Source organism: Muntiacus reevesi, chromosome 22 (genome assembly GCF_963930625.1).
Source record: "Muntiacus reevesi chromosome 22, mMunRee1.1, whole genome shotgun sequence".
Classification (NCBI taxonomy): Eukaryota; Metazoa; Chordata; class Mammalia; order Artiodactyla; family Cervidae; genus Muntiacus; species Muntiacus reevesi.
The window spans coordinates 11984272-12002516 of record NC_089270.1 but is presented as its reverse complement, the minus strand read 5'-3'; the positions used below and the strand labels follow the sequence as shown (position 1 = coordinate 12002516).

At 46.4% G+C, this 18245-nt stretch overlaps 1 protein-coding gene across 2 annotated transcripts; it reads left to right on the top strand.

Moving 5' to 3' along the window:
• The first annotated feature begins 49 nt into the window (after positions 1-49).
• Positions 50-18023, top strand: LYAR (Ly1 antibody reactive). 2 transcript variants are annotated; one of them, XM_065914230.1, is made up of 9 exons: positions 50-189; positions 6994-7171; positions 8489-8603; positions 9434-9541; positions 9665-9748; positions 13304-13715; positions 14056-14142; positions 17108-17193; positions 17698-18023. In XM_065914230.1, the coding sequence occupies exons 2-9, from the start codon at positions 7050-7052 to the stop codon at positions 17830-17832; spliced, it is 1149 nt and encodes a 382-aa protein (XP_065770302.1). In that variant the 5' UTR covers positions 50-189; positions 6994-7049; the 3' UTR covers positions 17833-18023. The 2 variants fall into 2 exon arrangements, with proteins under 2 accessions (XP_065770302.1, XP_065770303.1); XM_065914231.1 differs by having other exon boundaries at positions 90-189; positions 6999-7171.
• Positions 18024-18245: the final 222 nt, after the last annotated feature.

Genomic DNA, 18245 nt, shown 5'->3' with positions numbered 1-18245 from the left:
TTCCAGTTGCGTCACTTCCGCCGGGAGGTGTGGCCGCGGTGCGCAAGCGCACAGGACGCCTCCGAAGCGAATTCTGCGCGCGGAAGCCCTGGAGGGAGGTGGTGCAGGTTGTAGAGCCTTGAGGGAAGCCGCGGTTCCACGTGCTCCTCTCGTGGCGGGTTGAAACCGTTGGCGGGCGCTGACTGAGAGGTGAGGGGCGGTGGCCCAGAGGTCCGACCTGGGAGGCTGGAGTTCGGGCTGTGGGGCGGGGGGTGGGGTGGGGTGGGCACAGTGGCAGTTGCCTGCGTTTCCACCGTTAGAGAGTCTTTTCTTTGGCTTAAACGCATGGAAGAAAGAAATGCATTCAAGTTTCATTCGTGCTCTGGGGGAAATGGAAGGAGTCCTGAAGTTAGAATGATGGAATAGTCCTGGAGTTAGCTCCTCCGGATTTTAAAATGGAAAAGTCGGTGCCGGGAACCCACAGAGGGGGTTCCAGCCGGGATGGTTGTCTCGTCCCCCTCACCGGACTGGATTGTGCAGGCCTGGCTGCATGTTGGGGACGAGGCGCTTGTCTTCTTGGAGTCTTGGGGAGCTCGGTCTCCAAGGAGGAGGCCCTAGGGCATAGTGGTTGAGAGCGCGGGGCTTTAGGGCCGGGAGTAGCCGCGTTCTGAATCCACGTTTGCCACCAACTGCACGTGTAGCTTGCTGCCAGTTACTGAACCCCTTTGTGCCTGGTCTGTCAAAAGGGAAAAATAATGAAACCTAACTCAGAGGACTCTTGTGTATTACAGGAGCCAGGGCTTCGCACATAGTAGATGATCCATCAGTGTCCGGATTTTCTGCAACCCTGCCTTTGTGGAGAGGTTAGAGGCATAAGGTGGGGTTTGAGTGCTTGCAAGCTTACCATTCTTGCAAAGTGCCTACCTGGGACTTACTCACACAGCGCCCCCAGGGCCCCCGGTGCCTAACGTAGTGCCTGACGCATTGGCTTCCACAGGTAGTTATTACACCAGTGCGTAGATGCTGTTTAAACCTCTGCTGTTGGTGTACCGTGTGGGGAGGGTGTGAGACTGGAACTTGGGGTTTGAGAGAGGCTGCTCAGCTTCTGCGGGCCTCGGCTCATCTGTCAAGTGGAGATGGATGTACATTCCTTGAGAGTCTTTGCAGAGCAAGGGAGAGATCCTGCCTGACTATACAGCCTACAGTCAGGAGCTTCGGCGTGAGGCTGTGCAGTGTGTGCTGGTCTGTCTTTCCCTTTCACCATGCCCCTGGTTTCTCGGAGTTTTCCTCTCAGGCGGGGCTTGCCTAGTTGGCCTGATGCATTGTGTCACAGCCTGGAGAACTTAAGTCCCTAGGGGACAGTGACTTGCTTCAGGTCTCAGGGCTCACTGGAGGCTGTTGACAGCTTGGCCCTTCAGGTGGGCAGTTTTGGTGGTGATGGTGTCAGTGGGGTTTAGGTCTGTGTGTATATGTTTGTGAAGGAATTTTTTTTAACAATAGTTTTTTTTGTTGTTGTTAAAAAAAAATAGACAATACAAAAATGTGTAAGGAGGAAGGTTAATAAATAAATAAATCACTGCAATTACAAGCTTCCCTGGTGACTCAGATGGTAAAGAATCTGCCCACAATGCAGGAGACCCGGGTTGGATCCCTGGGTCAGGAAGATCCCCTGGAGAAGGGAATGGCAACCCACTCCAATATTCTTGCCTGGAGAATTTCACGGACAGAGGAACTTGGCAGGCCACCATCCATGGGGTCCAGAGAGTCAGACACGACTGAGCAACTTACACATTCACTTCACAATCCTAGAACCAATTTGAGTTCGTGTTATCAGGGAATAGGGTGGTAGTGTAGGCACCCAGGGGATGGGGAGCCAGCAGAGACTGGGGTGACTTTATGAAGACAGATGGATAGATTGAGGGTCATATTTAAAGAAGCAGTGTTTGGCGGGGACTGGGAGCAATATCATTGATGTGCAAATAAATAGACTGCAAGACATTCTACCATTGAGTAAGGATTTATCTTTCAAATCTGGTATCTTTTACTTTCCACACAATACTGTAAGGTAGCTATTAGTCCCATTTTATAGATAGGCACATTCTGAGAAGCTTAGGTACTTCCAGGTCATTTAGGTTTTAATTGGCAGATGCAGACTCCAGCTCAGATCCTCTGGCCCTGAGTCCAGGCCCAGGTCAACAGAAGATGGCCACCAGCTTGATAAAAGGAGACTGAGGTACCTGAATTGCTTCACAGGTTCCCAGCTCCTAGAGATGCTGTCTGCTACCCATCAGCTCAGCACTGCTGTTCAATACCCATCATCCTCTGCTGTGACATGGGTGGTCTCCTTGTTCAGTGTGGCCTAGCTTAAGAATAAAAGACTTAGGGTTGTAATATTTTTAAATGAACCATCATGACTTACACGGCACTTAGCCGAGTATATAGGTGTCATGAAAGTCTTAATGCAACAAACATGGTTTTAGCTTTTCTAACTTGTGAAGTCCAAATGTTACCAGTTTACCAAAACATCATTTGAAAATGTGGCTGTTTAAATTTCTTTCACATTTATTGAGTCCTGTGAAGTTTGAATGAGTTGTCTTTTGTGTGTAGGAGGTGCTTGCTGTTTTCATTTGGAGGGGCTGCATTTTCACAGGGGTATCTTTTTGTAAGTCTGTAGCATGTCCACTTCTGAAATTGTCAAGCCTACCCTAATATTTGCCACACTGGAGTCTGCTGTACAGTTTGGATGGTTTTGAGCTTGCGGGTGTTTGCAGCCCCTTTCTTCCACCGCAGACACACATACCAGTGTTTACGGCACAAAAGAAAGGTACTTCCCTAGAGGGCTGGGTGAAGAGGGGCGGGTAAGTTCCTCACAGAGCTTATCTCCTTAGCGAGCAGGCGGCCACACTGCCCACGGTGCAGATCAAGCATCAGTATGCAGCTGTGGCTCTAAAAATCCAGGGGAAGGCCCTGGGAGACTGAGTTCCAGCTTAGTGTGCAAGCTACCATTCTATCTTTGAAAAAAATCCCAATAGATTTCTGAATGTGAGCATACGCCACAAAGTCCAAATGAAAACGATTGGAGAGGTATCTTTCTGATGTACATGCGATCAAATTCTCTCCTGAATTGATGTTTACTCTGTTTACACAGATGTTTACTCTGTGTGTGGCTAATCACCAGAGAGAAGACATGTTTTGCACAGATATGCCGAGCATCTTTTTTTGTCAACATCACTGGCTTCATTCAGTCGAGAAATTTCATTTATTCTGAGAAATCCAGCCGTCCTTCTCAGACCTTTTAATTTCCGACCTTCCATGGCAGGCTGCATCTCTCAACTGGATCTCAAAGCTTGCCGAAACCTTCCTCCCCTCCCCTCTCTGCCTCAAACCAGATATAGGATAGACCTCAAAAATGAAGGCTGGAAAGCTCTAGGCCATTGCTGCAGTTTGAGGGGGTATTTTTTCATGGTTGACTCTCATTGTGAAAGTCCTCTCAACATTGTCAGCAGGTAATTTAGTTTGTCCCAGCTGCTTCCACCTTGTGTGTAAGGTGGCAGTCCATCTCTCGATGACTATGGTTTACTCTCGTTTTGAAACCAAAGTGGCCTTTGTGTCCATGTGCGTTCAGTCGTCTCCAGCTCTTTTGCAACTCCATGGACTGTAGCCCGACAGGCTCCTCTGTCTATGAAATTCTCCAGGCAAGAATACTGGAGTGGGTTAGCCATTTTCTTCTTCAGGGCATCTTCTTGACCCAGGGACCAAAGTTGCTTTGCAGGCAGATTCTTTACCACTGAGCCACCAGGGAAGCTCGGCTGCTCTTGTTGCCTGCCAGCAACCTGGTCATCCTTCTGCTGAGAGCAGAATGCTGGCTTTGGAGGAGTGGGTCACAGTCCACGGGAGACCAACTCCCCCGTACCTGTGACTGTTTCATACGTTTTTCACTGTAACTAGGTGAGAAGTTGCTCTTGGTTGGTGCGCATCCCAGAATAGTCAGGCTTTCTTTCCTTTGAATTTGCTGCTCAGCTGTTACTGACCCCATGTAATCCTGATGGAGAGCTGAAGAAGGGGTCCCTGGGTCAGGGGCCCACGTTTTATATGTAGCACATTAAGCAAACTGCAGGGCAGGAGACCTCCAAGAGAGACCAGCTGAGCCTCTGTAAACCCTGGAGTTGCAGCCAGGATGTACATTTTCATTCGAGGCTGAATGGATGGGGGAATAGGCCTGCTCCTTTCTTCGGTTTGTCCTGTCTAGCAGTGACTCAGAAGGTGGGAGTGCAGGAGAGATGGTTACCTCGTGCGTGAGAATTTTCCACGAACCAGGAGTACTCTCTCGTTTGTGCCAGAGGAGTCTCAGATGAAGTCTTAACCCTGAACAAACTGTATTGGTGTACTTGACCCTTACCTTCATGATGAGGAAGAACATGCTGGGTTAAACATTTGTTCTCAGTATTTTTGCTGTGAAACTTATTTATAATGTAAAATGACAATCTAGTGATTAAAAAAATCAAGATCTTAATAACCAAGATAGCCATGATGGTGTGGTCACTCATGTAGAGCCAGACATCCTGGAATGCAAAGTCAAGTGGGCCTTAGGAAGCATCACTAAGAACAAAGCTAGTGGAGGTGATGGAATTCCAGCTGAGCTATTTCAATTCCTGAAAGGTGATGCTGTGAAATACGCTCAATATGCCAGCAAATTTGGAAAACTCAGCAGTGGCCACAGGACTGGAAAACTCAGTGTTCATTCCAATCCCAAAGAAAGGCAATGCCAAAGAATGCTCAAACCACCACAACATTGCACTCATCTCACACGCTAGTAAAGTAATGCTCAAAATTCTCCAAACACGTCTTCAACAGTACGTGAACTGAAACTTCCGAATGTTCAAGCTGGATTTAGAAAAGGCAGAGGAACCAGCAATCAAATTGCCAACATCCATTGGATCATAGAAAAAGCAAGAGTATTCCAGAAAAACATCTACTTCTGCATTATTGACTTTGCCAAAGCCTTTGACTGTGTGAATTACAACAAACTGGAAAATTCTTCAAGAAATGGGACTACCAGACCACCTTACCTGCCTCCTGAGAAATCTGTATGCAGGTCAGGAAGCAACATGGGACCTGAAACAACAGACTAGTTCCAAACTGGGAAAGGGGTAGGTCAAGGCTGTATATTGTCACTCTGCTTATTTAACTTTATATGCAGAGTACATCATGTCCAATGCCGGGCTGGATGAAGCACAAGCTGGAATCAAGATTGCCAGGAGAAGTATCAATAACCTCAGATATGCAGATGACAGACACCACCCTTATAGCAGAAAGAAAAGAGGAACTGAAGAGCCTTTTGATGAGGGTGAAAGAGAATAGTGAAAAAGCTGGCTTAAAACTCAACATTCAGAAAAAAGAAAAAAAAAAAAAAAACCAAAAAACCAAAAAACTCAATATTCAGAAAACTAAGACCATGGCATTGGGTCCCATCACTTCATGGCAAATAGATGGGAAAACTATGGAAACAGTGACAGACTTTGTTTTCTTGGGCTCCAAAATCTCTGCAGATGATGACTGCAGCCATGAAATTGAAAAACACTTGCTCCTTGAAAGAAAAGCTATGACCAACCTAAATAGCATATTAAAAAGCAGAGACATCACTTTGCTGACAAAGGTCCATCTAGTCAAAGCTATGGTTTTTCCAGTAGTCAGGTATGGATGTGAGAGTTGGACCTTAAAGAAAGCTGAGTGCCAAAGAACTGATGCTTTTGAACTGTGGTGTTGGAGAAGACTCTTGTGAGTCCCTTGGACCGCAAGGAGATCAAACCAGTCAAACCTAAAGGAAATCAGTCCTGAATATTCACTGGAAGGACTGATGCTGAAGCTCCAATGCGTTAGCCACCTGATGCGAAGAACTGACTCATGGGAAAAGACCCTGATGCTGGAAAAGATTGAAGGCAGGAGGAGAAGGGGACAACAGAGGATGAGATGATTGGATGGCATCACCAACTCGATGGACATGAGTTTGAGCAAGTACCGGGAGTTGGTGATGGACAGGGAAACCTGGTGTGCTGCAGTCCTTGGGGTTGCAAAAAGTCGAACGTGACTGAGCAACTGAACTGAATCTTGGAAAGTTACAGTGATTTCCAGCACCCTTTTAGATGAATTTGTGTTTTGTTGAGGGCAGTAGCACCTCCATGAACTTTTTAAACGATAGTTATGTGTAGGTGTGGACCCACTGAATCATGGGGCAGTGCTCTGGAAGTCTGGGTTTGGGAGCCCACTCCAGTACTTCAACACCCAGCACTGGGATACCTGGAAGGGTTCTCTGGTTTCTGATTGATCCAACAGGAGGCCTCTTCTGCTCCCGTCCACTGAAACTGAGGCGCACATCCGCATTTTTAACACCTGTGGCTACATGGTTATGCCTGTATGGGTGCTGTTTGTGCTTATAGGAATGATTTTTAGGCCTCTTCTCCACTTTCTAAACCTTCCTTGATTCCCCTTTGGCTGTATCCTTATTGTATTTGGGGACTCGGCGCACTTTTTTTTTTCAGTGCTCACCTAGAGGCAGTAGAGAGAAGGAGAACTGCCTGTGTGCCCTTAAAGTTATTGGAAACGTCCCCAAACTTCATTTCTAGAGGCAGCCTGCCAGGTTTAAATCCTGGTTCTGCTACTGCATGACTTTGGACAGTTTCTTTAGTCTGAGTCCCAATACCACGTGTAAATTGTGGACGACAGTAGTCCTTCCCTCATAGGGTTGCTGTGAGGGTTAAGGAAATACACACACGTAAAGCTCTTAGAATAAAGCCCATCCTGTGGTGAGCACACATTCAACCAGTTTTAGCCGTGGTATTGTTGTTGAATACAGCTTTACTTATGTGATGGTAAAGGTTTATGTAGATTGCGAATCAGCTTTGATTCTATTGTGTTATTTTCATGTGAAGAGTTCGCTGTCTGAGTCATATATTTGGAAAAGAAGTTTCACATTACAATGATAATTATCTTTTTTCCTTTTTAATTTTTTTTTAGGACAGGGCTTAAAACCCATCTTGGGTAAAAAACAAAATTTAATCATTTAGCTAAAAATGGTATTTTTTACATGCAATGCATGTGGTGAATCAGTGAAGAAGGTACAAGTGGAAAAGCACGTGGCTCTTTGCCGAAACTGCGAATGTCTTTCCTGCATCGACTGCGGCAAAGACTTCTGGTAAGTCCATGTGGATCTGTACTAAATGTCCAGACCAGTTATGTGATCGTTGGTTCCACAAAGCATTAAAAAAAAGAGAGAGAGCAAGAGCAAATTTTAGGAAAGAAAATTAAGAAAAAAATGTAGTGCCTGCCAGAACTGTTTGCTCTTTAAAGGTGATACAAAGAGAAGACTCAGAATAAAAGGGAGTTTCGGGTTTGGTCTTCATCTGATGAGTCCATGGCACTTGCTCTCCTGTCCTTGGCACCGTTACCGGACCTAGGGAGGTCCCATGCGGAGCAGGGTTTCCGGTGTGGTGTGCTGAGAACAGGGAAGCGGTGGATTTACAGACCAGAAAATGAAGTTATTCATTCACAGTGGTGATACCTCGGAGAAGAGACTCGGTCCTCCCCCAGAAAATCAGAGGTGATGGAGGGAGTGAAGCTCCTGATCCTGAGTGTGTCAGGTGCTTCCAGGGAAGGGGTCTCTGGAGAGGTGAGGGCTGAGGGGAGGGGGCGGGATGGATCCTGCCCATCCACTGTTTCTCAGGGAGCGTTGTCTGCAGTTGGCTAATCTCATTCTTGCGCTGATTGCCTTCAGCTTCAGAGGGTTCAGCTTTTGGCACGTGGGCCCTACTGACCTCCGTGGCATTTGAGGGATATTTGCAAACAGTCTCTTTTAATTTCATTCTAAAGCAGTGATTTAAAAAAAAAAAAGTTTGGAAACTGCTAAGTGTTCTTACCTAATCTTAGGAGGAAGAATATACAGAAACAGGTGAAAACTGGGCTGTTTCTCCTTAAGGGACTTTGCCCCTGACCTTGTCCCGGCTTTTCCTTGAGGACCCTGTAGAGCTTCAAAACAATCATATAAGACAAAACCAAGTGTCCTTTTTTCCCAAGACTCCCAAGATCCAGAGCTTTCTCATGACCTGATACGACTGTTTTATACCACCTTTTAACTTAGTCTACAGCTAATTATTGATTGCCCACTGTATATTACCAGGAAACTCTACAGGCATTGTAATTTAAGATAAAGCCACCCTGTTGCAGAAAATTCTTTTTTATTTAGAGACTGTTCGCTTGTGACTTAAAAAAAATACTGCCTATCAATATGATTTTAAGACATTTGGGTGGATGGGTGGAAAGTTTGGTGGTGGGATTTGAACAGTTGGGAAGAAGGAAAATGTGATGTGACCAGGAGGTTATCAGTGTAGTAAGTGAAAGGGGTGGGGTGGCCGTGCAGAGCACAGATGGGAAGGTAAGTGTGGAGTGCGTGCCGGCTTTACACAGAGACTCCGATTTGGGAATCACTCTAATGGTGGAACTTTCTCACTTTAAGGGGCGATGACTATAAAAACCACGTGAAATGCATAAGTGAAGAGCAGAAGTATGGTGGCAAAGGGTATGAAGGTAAAACCCACAAAGGCGATGTTAAACAGCAGGCGTGGATTCAGGTAAGCTCTTCCTAACTCACCAAGGAGCTTCATCTGTCACCTGCTTTCCTGAGAAGCCTAGGAAGCCAAGAGTTAATGCATCCTATGCAGCCAAGTACATTCACAGTGTTGTACATCCATCACCGTCATCCATCTCCAGAACTGTTTCATCTTTTGATAGAGGTTACATCTGAACCTTACATCTGAACATCTCTTTAAGTGGTATTGACATCTTATGGTTCTTGGACATGGGATGTCTTTCCATTTGCTTGTATCATCTTTAATTTCTCTCAGCAGTGTTTTTTAGTTTTCAGTATGTATGTCTTTTGCCTCGTTGCTTGGTTAAGTTTATCCCTAAGTATTTTATTCTTTTTGATAGTATTATAAGTGGAATTGTTTATTAATTTCCTCTCCAGTTTGTTCTTTGTTCATGTGGGGAAATGCAGCTTGATTTTTGAGTGTTGATTTTTGTATCCTGCAACCCCTGAACTTTTAATTAGTCCTAAAGATTCCTTCTGTGAAATCTTTTGGGTTTTGGACAGGTAAGACCATGTTGTTGGGAACAGAGATCATTTTACTTCTTTCCAGTGTGCATGCCTTTTATTTCTTGCCTTGGTCTCGGGGAGGTAGTGAAGGAAAGGGAAGCCTGGGCGGGCTGCAGTCCATGGGGTCGCAAAAAGTCAGACATGACTTAGCGACTGAACAACAACATTAAATTGCTCTGGACTTTACTCTGTTGAATCTGTAAACATAGACATTAACATAGAGCCTGGACTTGAGGTGTAAACCCAGTAGTTTGACTTTCATGAAACTCATGTGTCGACTGTTTATTGCTTTTATCTTTTCTGTAGAAAATTCATGAATTAATAAAAAGACCCAATGTCAGCCCCAAAGTGAGGGAACTATTAGAGCAAATTAGTGGTTTTGACAACGTTCCCAGGAAAAGGGCAAAATTTCAGGTATGTATTTGCCTGGACTTCCCTGACTGGAGGGGATGTAGGCACTTCAGTGACAGCTTATGTGTACCTGTCAGCATATGGGATAAGTGGGGTTTTTTTCTTTTTTCTTTTTCCCCCATACAGAATTGGATGAAGAACAGTTTAAAAGTTCATAATGAATCTATCCTGGAGCAGGTGTGGAATATCTTTTCTGAAGCTTCCAGCAGTGTAAGTCCGATCTCACTCTAGACTTGCAGTGTGGCAAAAGTGCTTAGTAAAAATCAAACAGGAATGTCTTATTTTTGGAGGTGAAGACAGCCTTCTTTTTCAGAGAGCCTCTTTGTGCCTTCATTAATGGGAAGGGATACACTGAATGCAATGCAGAGAAGATTTCCTTATTGTGCAAAGGAAGGTGTTTAATCCTGATGTTTGATAACTATTGGCTGACATGACTTGATCGGCTTAGACATGTGGTAGTGGGATGATTGGAAAAGAACAGGTGCTTTGGGTTTCTGACAGACCCGATTTGAATCCCTGCTTTGCTGTTCGCCAGGCGTTTGCTCTCAGGCATCTTATTTAACCTCTCTGAGCCTTCGTTTCCTTGTCTTCAATAGAGATGGATCGTTAGACTCAGTAGGGGCTTCCCAGGTGGCTCAGTGGAAGGAATCTGCCTGCGGAGCTGGGGACCTGGGTTTGATCCCTGGGTCGGGAAGATCCCCTGGAGGAGGGCATGGCAACCCACTCCAGTATTCTTGCCTGGAGAATCCCATGGACAGAGGAGCCTGGTGGGCTACAGTCCATGGGGTCACAAAAGAGTCGGAGGTGACTTAGCGACTAAGCAATAACACCAAAGACTTAGTACTTACTATGCCCGATACGTGTCAGACCCTGAACAAAAAACAGGAAAACAACTCAGGTGGGTTAGTGGCCGGAAGAAAAAAACAACAGGGTGAGGACAAGAGGGGGCGACCAGGTATTCTGGTAGGTGTGGGGTGAGGGGTCGTGTCCCAGTATTAAAGCAGATGAGGGAGTACAAGCCTCCCAGCTCATGCCCAGCAGGGAGTGGGTGCTTGGTCAGTGCTGATCTCCGTCCTTCCGGGGGCCGGAGGGATTGCTTAGAGCACATCAGTAGACCGCCTTCCGAGAAGATGCTTTGATCCGAGAGGCCCCAGATGTGGAATACACCTGCAGAAAGTGGTAGTGTGACATCTTGTAGGCACGTCCTTGCTTCCGTTGTTCAACATTTTTTCTCATTAATTCAGTTGCACTCTGCCCCTACTTGGAGCTTATAGCCCATCTGAAGACATATCATTAGTGTCTGACTGGTCTTTTATTCTCCTCACAGTTGTCAGCAGTTGATGTGCTTTATGCAGAGAGAATAGTTTTGACCACAAATTGGGATAAAAAATGAAACTTTTTCTTGGCAGTGTATCTACCATTTGTCTCTAAACACACAAGTTGGCCCTGCGAAACCTTATAACCAATCATTCAATTGGCACTTATGTGGCACCTGTTTTTTTAAAGGTTATTTCCATTATTTTGGGCTTCCCTTGTGGCTCAGCTGATAAAGAATATGCCTGCAATGCAGGAGACCTGGGTTTGATCCCTTGGTTGGGAAGATCACCTGGAGAAGGGAAAGGCTACCCACTCCAGTATTCTTGCCTGGAGAATTCCACAGACTGTACAGTCCATGGGGTTGCAAAGGGTCGGACACGACTGAGTCACTTTCACTTTCACTTCCATTATTTTAACTAATAGTCATAAAAGTTTGTGGCTATTTAGCTTAACTCTAGAGTTCAAAAAATAGAGTTTTTCAATTTCATTTTTGAAGCTGTGAATATATTAAGAATTAAATAAGATAACCATTAAGCAGCTTGTGGTAACTCTGAGCTCTGCAAAATGCAGATTGTCCTTGCTTTTGGGCAGTGAACATCCCGGCACGTGCCTGGAGTTGGAGATGGGGATGGTGCCAAGGCCCTGGAGGTGTTGGGCTGGAGGCTTTGTATCCTCCTCAGGTGAAACACTCACCACCCCGCTTGCAAGGCGCACCTGGTCGCTATGGACCCAGCCACCCTTGGACCTGGGCCCTTCCCAGCGGGGGAGCTGTATTCGGGCAGGAGAGACCGACAGCTGCTCTTAGGGCTGATGCTGTGATATCACGTGGTGACAAGGGCCAGAAAGAAATGGGAGGCAGAGGTCAGGGCAGAGAGTGAAGGGGGGAGAGTCTCGCTGTCAGGACAGAGGCAGTGAAATCGTATCTGAGGAGACCACGTGGGAGTAGAGCCTGGAACGAAGTAGGAAGCTGATGGGGAGTGAGTCTGTTCACTCACTGATTGAGTGACTGCTTGGCGGGTCAGTGTGTGTCTCCCTCCCTCCTTCCCTCCTGTTTCCCCTCTCCCCCAGAATCTGGGGCGCAGAGGGTGGGCTTGGTTAGGAATTGGAGGCAGGGCAGCAGCTGGAGACTTGGCTAAGGGGGAGGCCTGGGGCGGCAGTGCTCAGACCCTGGTGGGTTGAAGCTCATGATACACTGTCCCATAGGACGGAACTTGTAGGACAGGGCGAGGTGTCCTGGTCTCCCCTCCTCCTGAGTCCTTTCTGAGCTCATCGCCTGCCTCCCCCGCGTGTGCCTGGATGATTTGATCTCTGAATTCCTCCTGAGAAAGCTCCAGTTGTTTAGTTTAGTCTCAGTACCCTAAATACTACTCTGAGCCTGTGACTGGGTCTTACGGGCTTCATGAGCTCAGCAGAGTGCTTGAGCAGGAGGGAAAGCCAGTCCTCCTCCGTTTGGTCCCCTCGTGGCCTCACCTCTGAAAGGAGGAGGGCTCGATGATGGTGTCAGTCACCTGGCCGGTTGCTTAACAGAGCTGGAACCTGACCGTGAGTCCAGCGGTTTGCAGAGCACCTGCAGCTGCCGCGGAGCTGCCGACGCTGACCGTGGCCCTGACCCTGCAGCCAGATCAGGGCTCACGGAGCAGTTCGGTGACTTGCCTCACGTCCTCTCTAGGGAAGGGGCAGGCATGGAGGCCGCAGCATATCTACAGGGTGCAGCTGAAGTCACTCGGTTTGAGTCAGGTGGTGCAGTAAATGGGTAGTCTGTCTTATTCCAGCACGTGTTTCCATGGTTCCTTACTTACCATTCTTGACGTCCCACCCAGGTGTCCCTCCCTGACGTCCCTCTCGGGGTAGCCATCCACCTGAACGGTGATGGTGATAAGGGCACCTCTGTCTAGTACTCGAGTTTACAAAACTCTCCCTGTACATCCAGCTGCTTTCTCAAGCTTAGCTTTTCTCCTTTCTCATTTTATTCATAAACTGTATCAGGTACGTGTCACCACCTTTTCTTTTTATAGATGAGGAAATAGATTTGGAGCAGATAAATAACTTGCCCTGAATCACCTGGCTAGTAGTGAACAGAGCTGGAAATTGAACCCAGGCCTGCGGATGCATCAATCTGGTGGTTTCTGCCACACCCACATGCTCGTCTTCTATCTAACAGGCTGCTAGTGAGCCAGAATTAAAGGTCTGGCTTTTCCATGACATAGAGATCCTTCATTTTTCCAGTGGAATGAAAATATCTATTAAATGCAGAGAGGAATGTGGGCTGGGGGTGGTTTTTTCTCACTTTGTATATATATTGCTACGTGTAAGCTGTGGGGTTGGAGGGGTCGCAGTTATAAAATGGTGAAGTAATAACAGTTTCCTTAGAGAAATTTATGCAGTAGATAAAATGATGTGTGTCTGGAATGAGTATTTATGTGTTTCTTGGTTTTGCTTATTAATAAGGAACCCGTCGGTAAGGGGCCAGATCAGCAGCGGGCAGAGCCAGTGAGCAAGCTGTGTGCAGAGAACAACACCGAGGTCCCGTCCTCCAAAGCAAGCAGCAGCACAGAAGAGCCCGCAGAGGCCAAGAAGAATAAGAGAGAAAGGAAGGCAGAACGGCAGAAGAACAGGAAAAAAGAAAAGAAAGAACTAAGACTAGAAAACCACCAAGAGAACGCAAAGAGTCAGAAGCCTAAAAAGCGCAAAGCAGCGCAGGAGGCTGAGCAGGAGGCAGCCAATGGCTCCTCGGGGACGAAGTGCCAGAGGAAGAAGAACAAGGCCGAGCGCGCCCAGGATGGGGCGGTGGATGGAGGCGCCGAGGCGGGGGAGCAGGCAGACGCCGGTCCAGGCAAAAGAAAGCGCAAGCACTCGGAAGGTTTGTGACTCACTTACGTTCCGAGGGCTTGTTAAAGAGTGTTTAAGCTGTGAGTTGGGGATGGATAAAAGTCTGTCAGACCTTGCGTTTGAAACCACTAGCAGCAAAGACCATACGGTTTGGTGGCAGGCCAACCTGGGCTTAGTCCAGGGCAGACAACACCACCTCTCAACTGTCCTTGGAGGAGAAGCCCCCCTCCTCGGGGCTGGGGTGCTTGGGGGCATGAGCAAGGGGACGGGGTTTTTATTTATAGGAGCCTGGCCCTGTAGGCCTCTCATTAAATGGTAGGTGCTGTTATAAATGTGAAATCTTTTTTTTTTTTATCTTCCTAATGACTTAGTTGAATCAGATTCTAAGAAGAAAAAGATTAAGCTCCCAGAAAATTCTGAGGATGGAGAACCGGAAAACCATGAGGCTCCTGCAAAAGGTATGGCTGCTGTGCTTTGCAGCTCTGCCCTCTCCAGGTTGGGGGAGAAGGGGGTGGGTCGTGCCCTCTGGATGCATGGGAAAGAGTCTGGAGCAAAACCCGTGCTCCAGGGTGTGACTGCAGAGTAATAGTGAGCACTCGGTCAGTCGGTCTCACAAGGGTCTCTCCGGCTTTAAGGATAGAATGTAGAGCCGTCTGGATTGGAGACGTGTATTGTCTTTGGAGTAAGCCCCTTCTTGTCCCTGCCTCTTATCACGCCCATAGATGTGCCCTGAGGTCCAGGGTGCAGGAACAGGCTTGACTGTCCCTCCTCCCGTCTCTGGGTCTGTCCCTGGTGTCCCCTTGCTTGGAGCCCCACGGCCACCCTCTTTCAGCCAGAATATGTGCTTGTCAGACTCCAAAGTGGAAGCGTAAGTCGCTCAGTCATGTCCGACTGTTTGTGACCCCATGGACTATACAGTCCATGGAATTCTCCAGGCCAGAATACTGGAGTGGGTAGCCATTCCCTTCTCCTGGGGATCTTCCCAAGCCAGGGATCGAGCCCAGGTCTCCCACACGGCAGGCAGATTCTTGACCAGCTGAGCCACCTGGAAAGTCCAGGGTTCCTCTTAAATGCTGTCTCCTCTGCAGAACTGTTCCCACTGCCCAGACCGGGAACACTCCCTAGGCCTGCCACTAAGAACAGTCCCGAGGGCTCAAATGGGATTTGAGACTTTATTCATGGAAGTTCAGTAACTGCCCAAGTGTAGTTAGATTTCTTAGCTTGTAACTTTGTATATGTGAAGCTTTTTTTTTTTTAACTTAAAACTTTTGGTTCTGAGGTAATTGTAGATTCACATGCAATTTTAAGAAATAATTAGACATCAGGGATCCTTCTGTGGCCTTACCCAGTTTCTTCTGAGGCCGAGACCTCCCACAGCTGTAGGACAAAACTCCCCTGGGTTCAACACCTTGATTGTTCAACACCTTGAACAGTCAAGAGACAAACATTCCTGTCCCGGAAGGGAATGCTCCCACTGCCCCGTTACAGCCACGCCCACTCCTCTCGCCCCGCCCACCTCTACCCCAGAGGTCAGCCTGTCCCTTACTTCCATATACCTCTCTGCTTTGAAATTGTGTCATTTCAGAATGTGACATAAATGGCATCGTTTACTGTGTAGTGGGCTTCCCTGATATGATAGCTCAGTTGGTAAAGAATCCACCTGCAGTGCAGGAGACCCCGGTTCAAGTCCTGGGTCAGGAAGATCCCCTGGAGAAGGGAAAGGCTACCCACTCCAGTATTCTGGCCTGGAGAACTCCATGGACTGTATAGTCCATGCGGTCACAAAGAGTCGGACACGGCTGAGTGACTTTGACTTCACACTGTGTAACCTCTTGAGTTGGTCCTTTTCACTCAGCCTTATTCTAGGGAGATTCATCCAGGTTGCCGCACATCTCAGTAGCCCATTCCTCTGCACCGTGAGCAGTGGTCTGTGGTATGAGTGTCCCGCAGCTTGGTTATCCATTCATCTGTTAACGGACATCTGGGTTACCTTCGGTCCATGGTCCTGATGAATAAAGCTGGTGTAAGCACTTGTGTAGAGGCTTTCCTATGTCGTGTTTTCTGGAAGAAATGTTCAGGAGGTACAGTGGCTGTGTGGTACATCACTTGCATGATTAGTTTTTTAAGAAACAGGCAGGTTTTTCAAGAGTAACTGTGCCGTGTTGTATTCCCACCAGTAGTGTGTGAGAGATCCTGTCTTCCTACACCCTGATCAACATTTGGTGGTGGTACTGCGTCTGTAGAGCAAGTTTCTGGTCTTGATGAAGCCTCATTTGTCAGTTTTTCCTTTAAGAGATGATACTTCTGAAGTCGTCTAAGAACTCTGCTGGCCCTAAATCCCCAAAAGTTTTTTTGTCTTTTTTCTGTTTTTTTTTCCTTAAATGTCTTGCAGTTGCAGATTTTACAGTCAAGTCCATGATCCATTTTGAGTTAATTTTTATGAGATATGAAACTTGGTTGAAGGTTTATTTCTTTGCTCATCAATGTCTGGTTGGTCCACACCATTTAAAAAGGCTGTCTTTTCTCTTAGTGAAGTGCCTTTGTCAAGCATCAGTGTGGGTCTGTTCTGGGTCCTCTTGCATGGTGTGTGTCCGTCTGTCCCTCCACCACACATCTCGACTAGACTAGGCATATCCAAAGTCTGGAAAACGGGTAGCCTTATCCTCACTTTGTTCTTTTGCAAAATTAGAAGATTTATAATCATCTTGCCTATATCTATAAAAAGTCTTGCCGTGATGATAGAGGAATTGGATCAGTTTGGGGAGAATCGATCACTTTATTTACTGGGTTGTCTTCCAAGCCATGAACATGGCATGTCTGTTGATTTAAATCTTTTGATTTCTTTCGTTAGCATTATGTATCTTCTGCATACTCCTCTTCATCTTCCCAGAAGCAGAGGTTCCCTAGATGAGTCCTAGCCTACTGACAGTAGTAATTGGTGGCCATCTCCTCTGGTTCAAGGTTCAGCTCCTTTTGCTCAGTCTTTGCTTTGCTTACTGTGTTTAGACAGCCCCTTGATCTTAGTGGATCCTTAGTAAATCTTGAGTTCATTAGATTTAACTCATGTCTTTCTATCGGAATTTGTAGGATGGTGGTACTTAATGATCCTTAGTTTTTCCGGTCACGCTGAGAATGAGTATTGTAGATGATAGTCAGTGCCTCTCGGCCACTGTGATTGGACAGGTCAGGTGCCTCCTACACAGTACTGTGGCGTCCAGTTCATTCTGGTCTTGTTCGTTTCCTGCGTAGCAAATAGGTGGTGCAGAAATGAGGCAAGACCAAAAACTAGCTTTACAAAAGTAGTGCCACCACCAAATGTTGGCCGGGGTATAGTGAGACCGGATCTCTCACACACAGCTGTTTCTTAACCCTTTGGGAGTGCCACAAAACACAGTGGTTTACAAATTATTTTCTACATTGTAGGCAAATTCAACTGGAAGGGAACTATTAAAGCAGTTCTGAAACAGGCCCCAGACAATGAAATAACAATCAAGAAGCTAAGGAAAAAGGTATGAAGGGTGTGAATCAGGTGTATAAGCTGGGGAGAATCCGTTCTTTATTTTGAAATGTATGGTTTTGTTCTGTTTTCTCTACATCTGAAATACTGTAAACTTGTAGGTGTGTGTATGTCTCAGTGACTTTCAAGCTGCTTCTTTTTGGTCCTTCAGGGTGCGGGTGGGGATAGAGTCATACCCCATCCACACCTCCTCAGCCAGAGCAGCACCAGTGTTAAGTCTGAAAATCACCGCTCTAGCTATGTTACTGTCTTTTGATTGTTCCAGAACAGTGTTTTTCCCTGTCTTTGTAATTTTTTTTCACTGGCGTCTGACTCAGGCAGCTAAGTGTCACACGTGTGCGGCTGTGTGAATGGCCACAAGCGTGACCCCCCCGAGTAACCAGCACCTGGGTTCTTTGATTTGTCGCTGTCCTCCATGCTGGGGGTCAGAGAACTAACACTGTGGGTAAATTTTCAGGACAAATACCTGTTTGACCGCTGTTTTTTCTCTGTGAAGGTTTTAGCTCAGTATTATGCGGTGACAAATGAACATCACAAATCTGAAGAGGAACTCCTAGTCATCTTCAACAAGAAAATCAGCAAGAACCCCACCCTGAAGTTATTAAAGGACAAGGTCAAGCTTTTAAAATGAACATTTTTTTATTTAATAATTGAATCCGTCCTGTTGATCTCTTTCCTTTCACGATTGTTTGTGAAACATGTAGTGAATTGTAACAACTCGAGTTTTGATTTCCAAAGGTGTATTTTTAAGTTAAGATAAAAGTATATTTTTGGTAGAACTTCTGTGAGAAAAATAAAATATATTCTTATCCCATGTTCTAATTCTGTAGCAGTGAAAATTATTGTACTTAAAATATTCCTGTTTGGGAAATAGTACCAAATGTGACAAGTCAAAAAATAACTTGGTCAGACTAGAAAGCATTTGTTTTTATCACGTCATTTTTTAGACATTTAGAGAGTTTACGGGGGTTAATTTTCTGTGTGGTTTAAATGTATGTGTGAGTTGCAGCGTTTCCCCCAGGAGCGATCCAAACAGTCCTTCGT

Coding starts and splice junctions, on each gene's coding strand:
- LYAR (XM_065914230.1), top strand. CDS start 7,050: ATGGTATTTTTTACATGCAATGCATGTGGTGAATCAGTGAAGAAGGTA. Junction 9,542..9,664: donor GGAAAAGGGCAAAATTTCAG/GTATGTATTTGC, acceptor TCCCCCATACAG/AATTGGATGAAGAACAGTTT. Junction 13,716..14,055: donor AAAGCGCAAGCACTCGGAAG/GTTTGTGACTCA, acceptor CTAATGACTTAG/TTGAATCAGATTCTAAGAAG.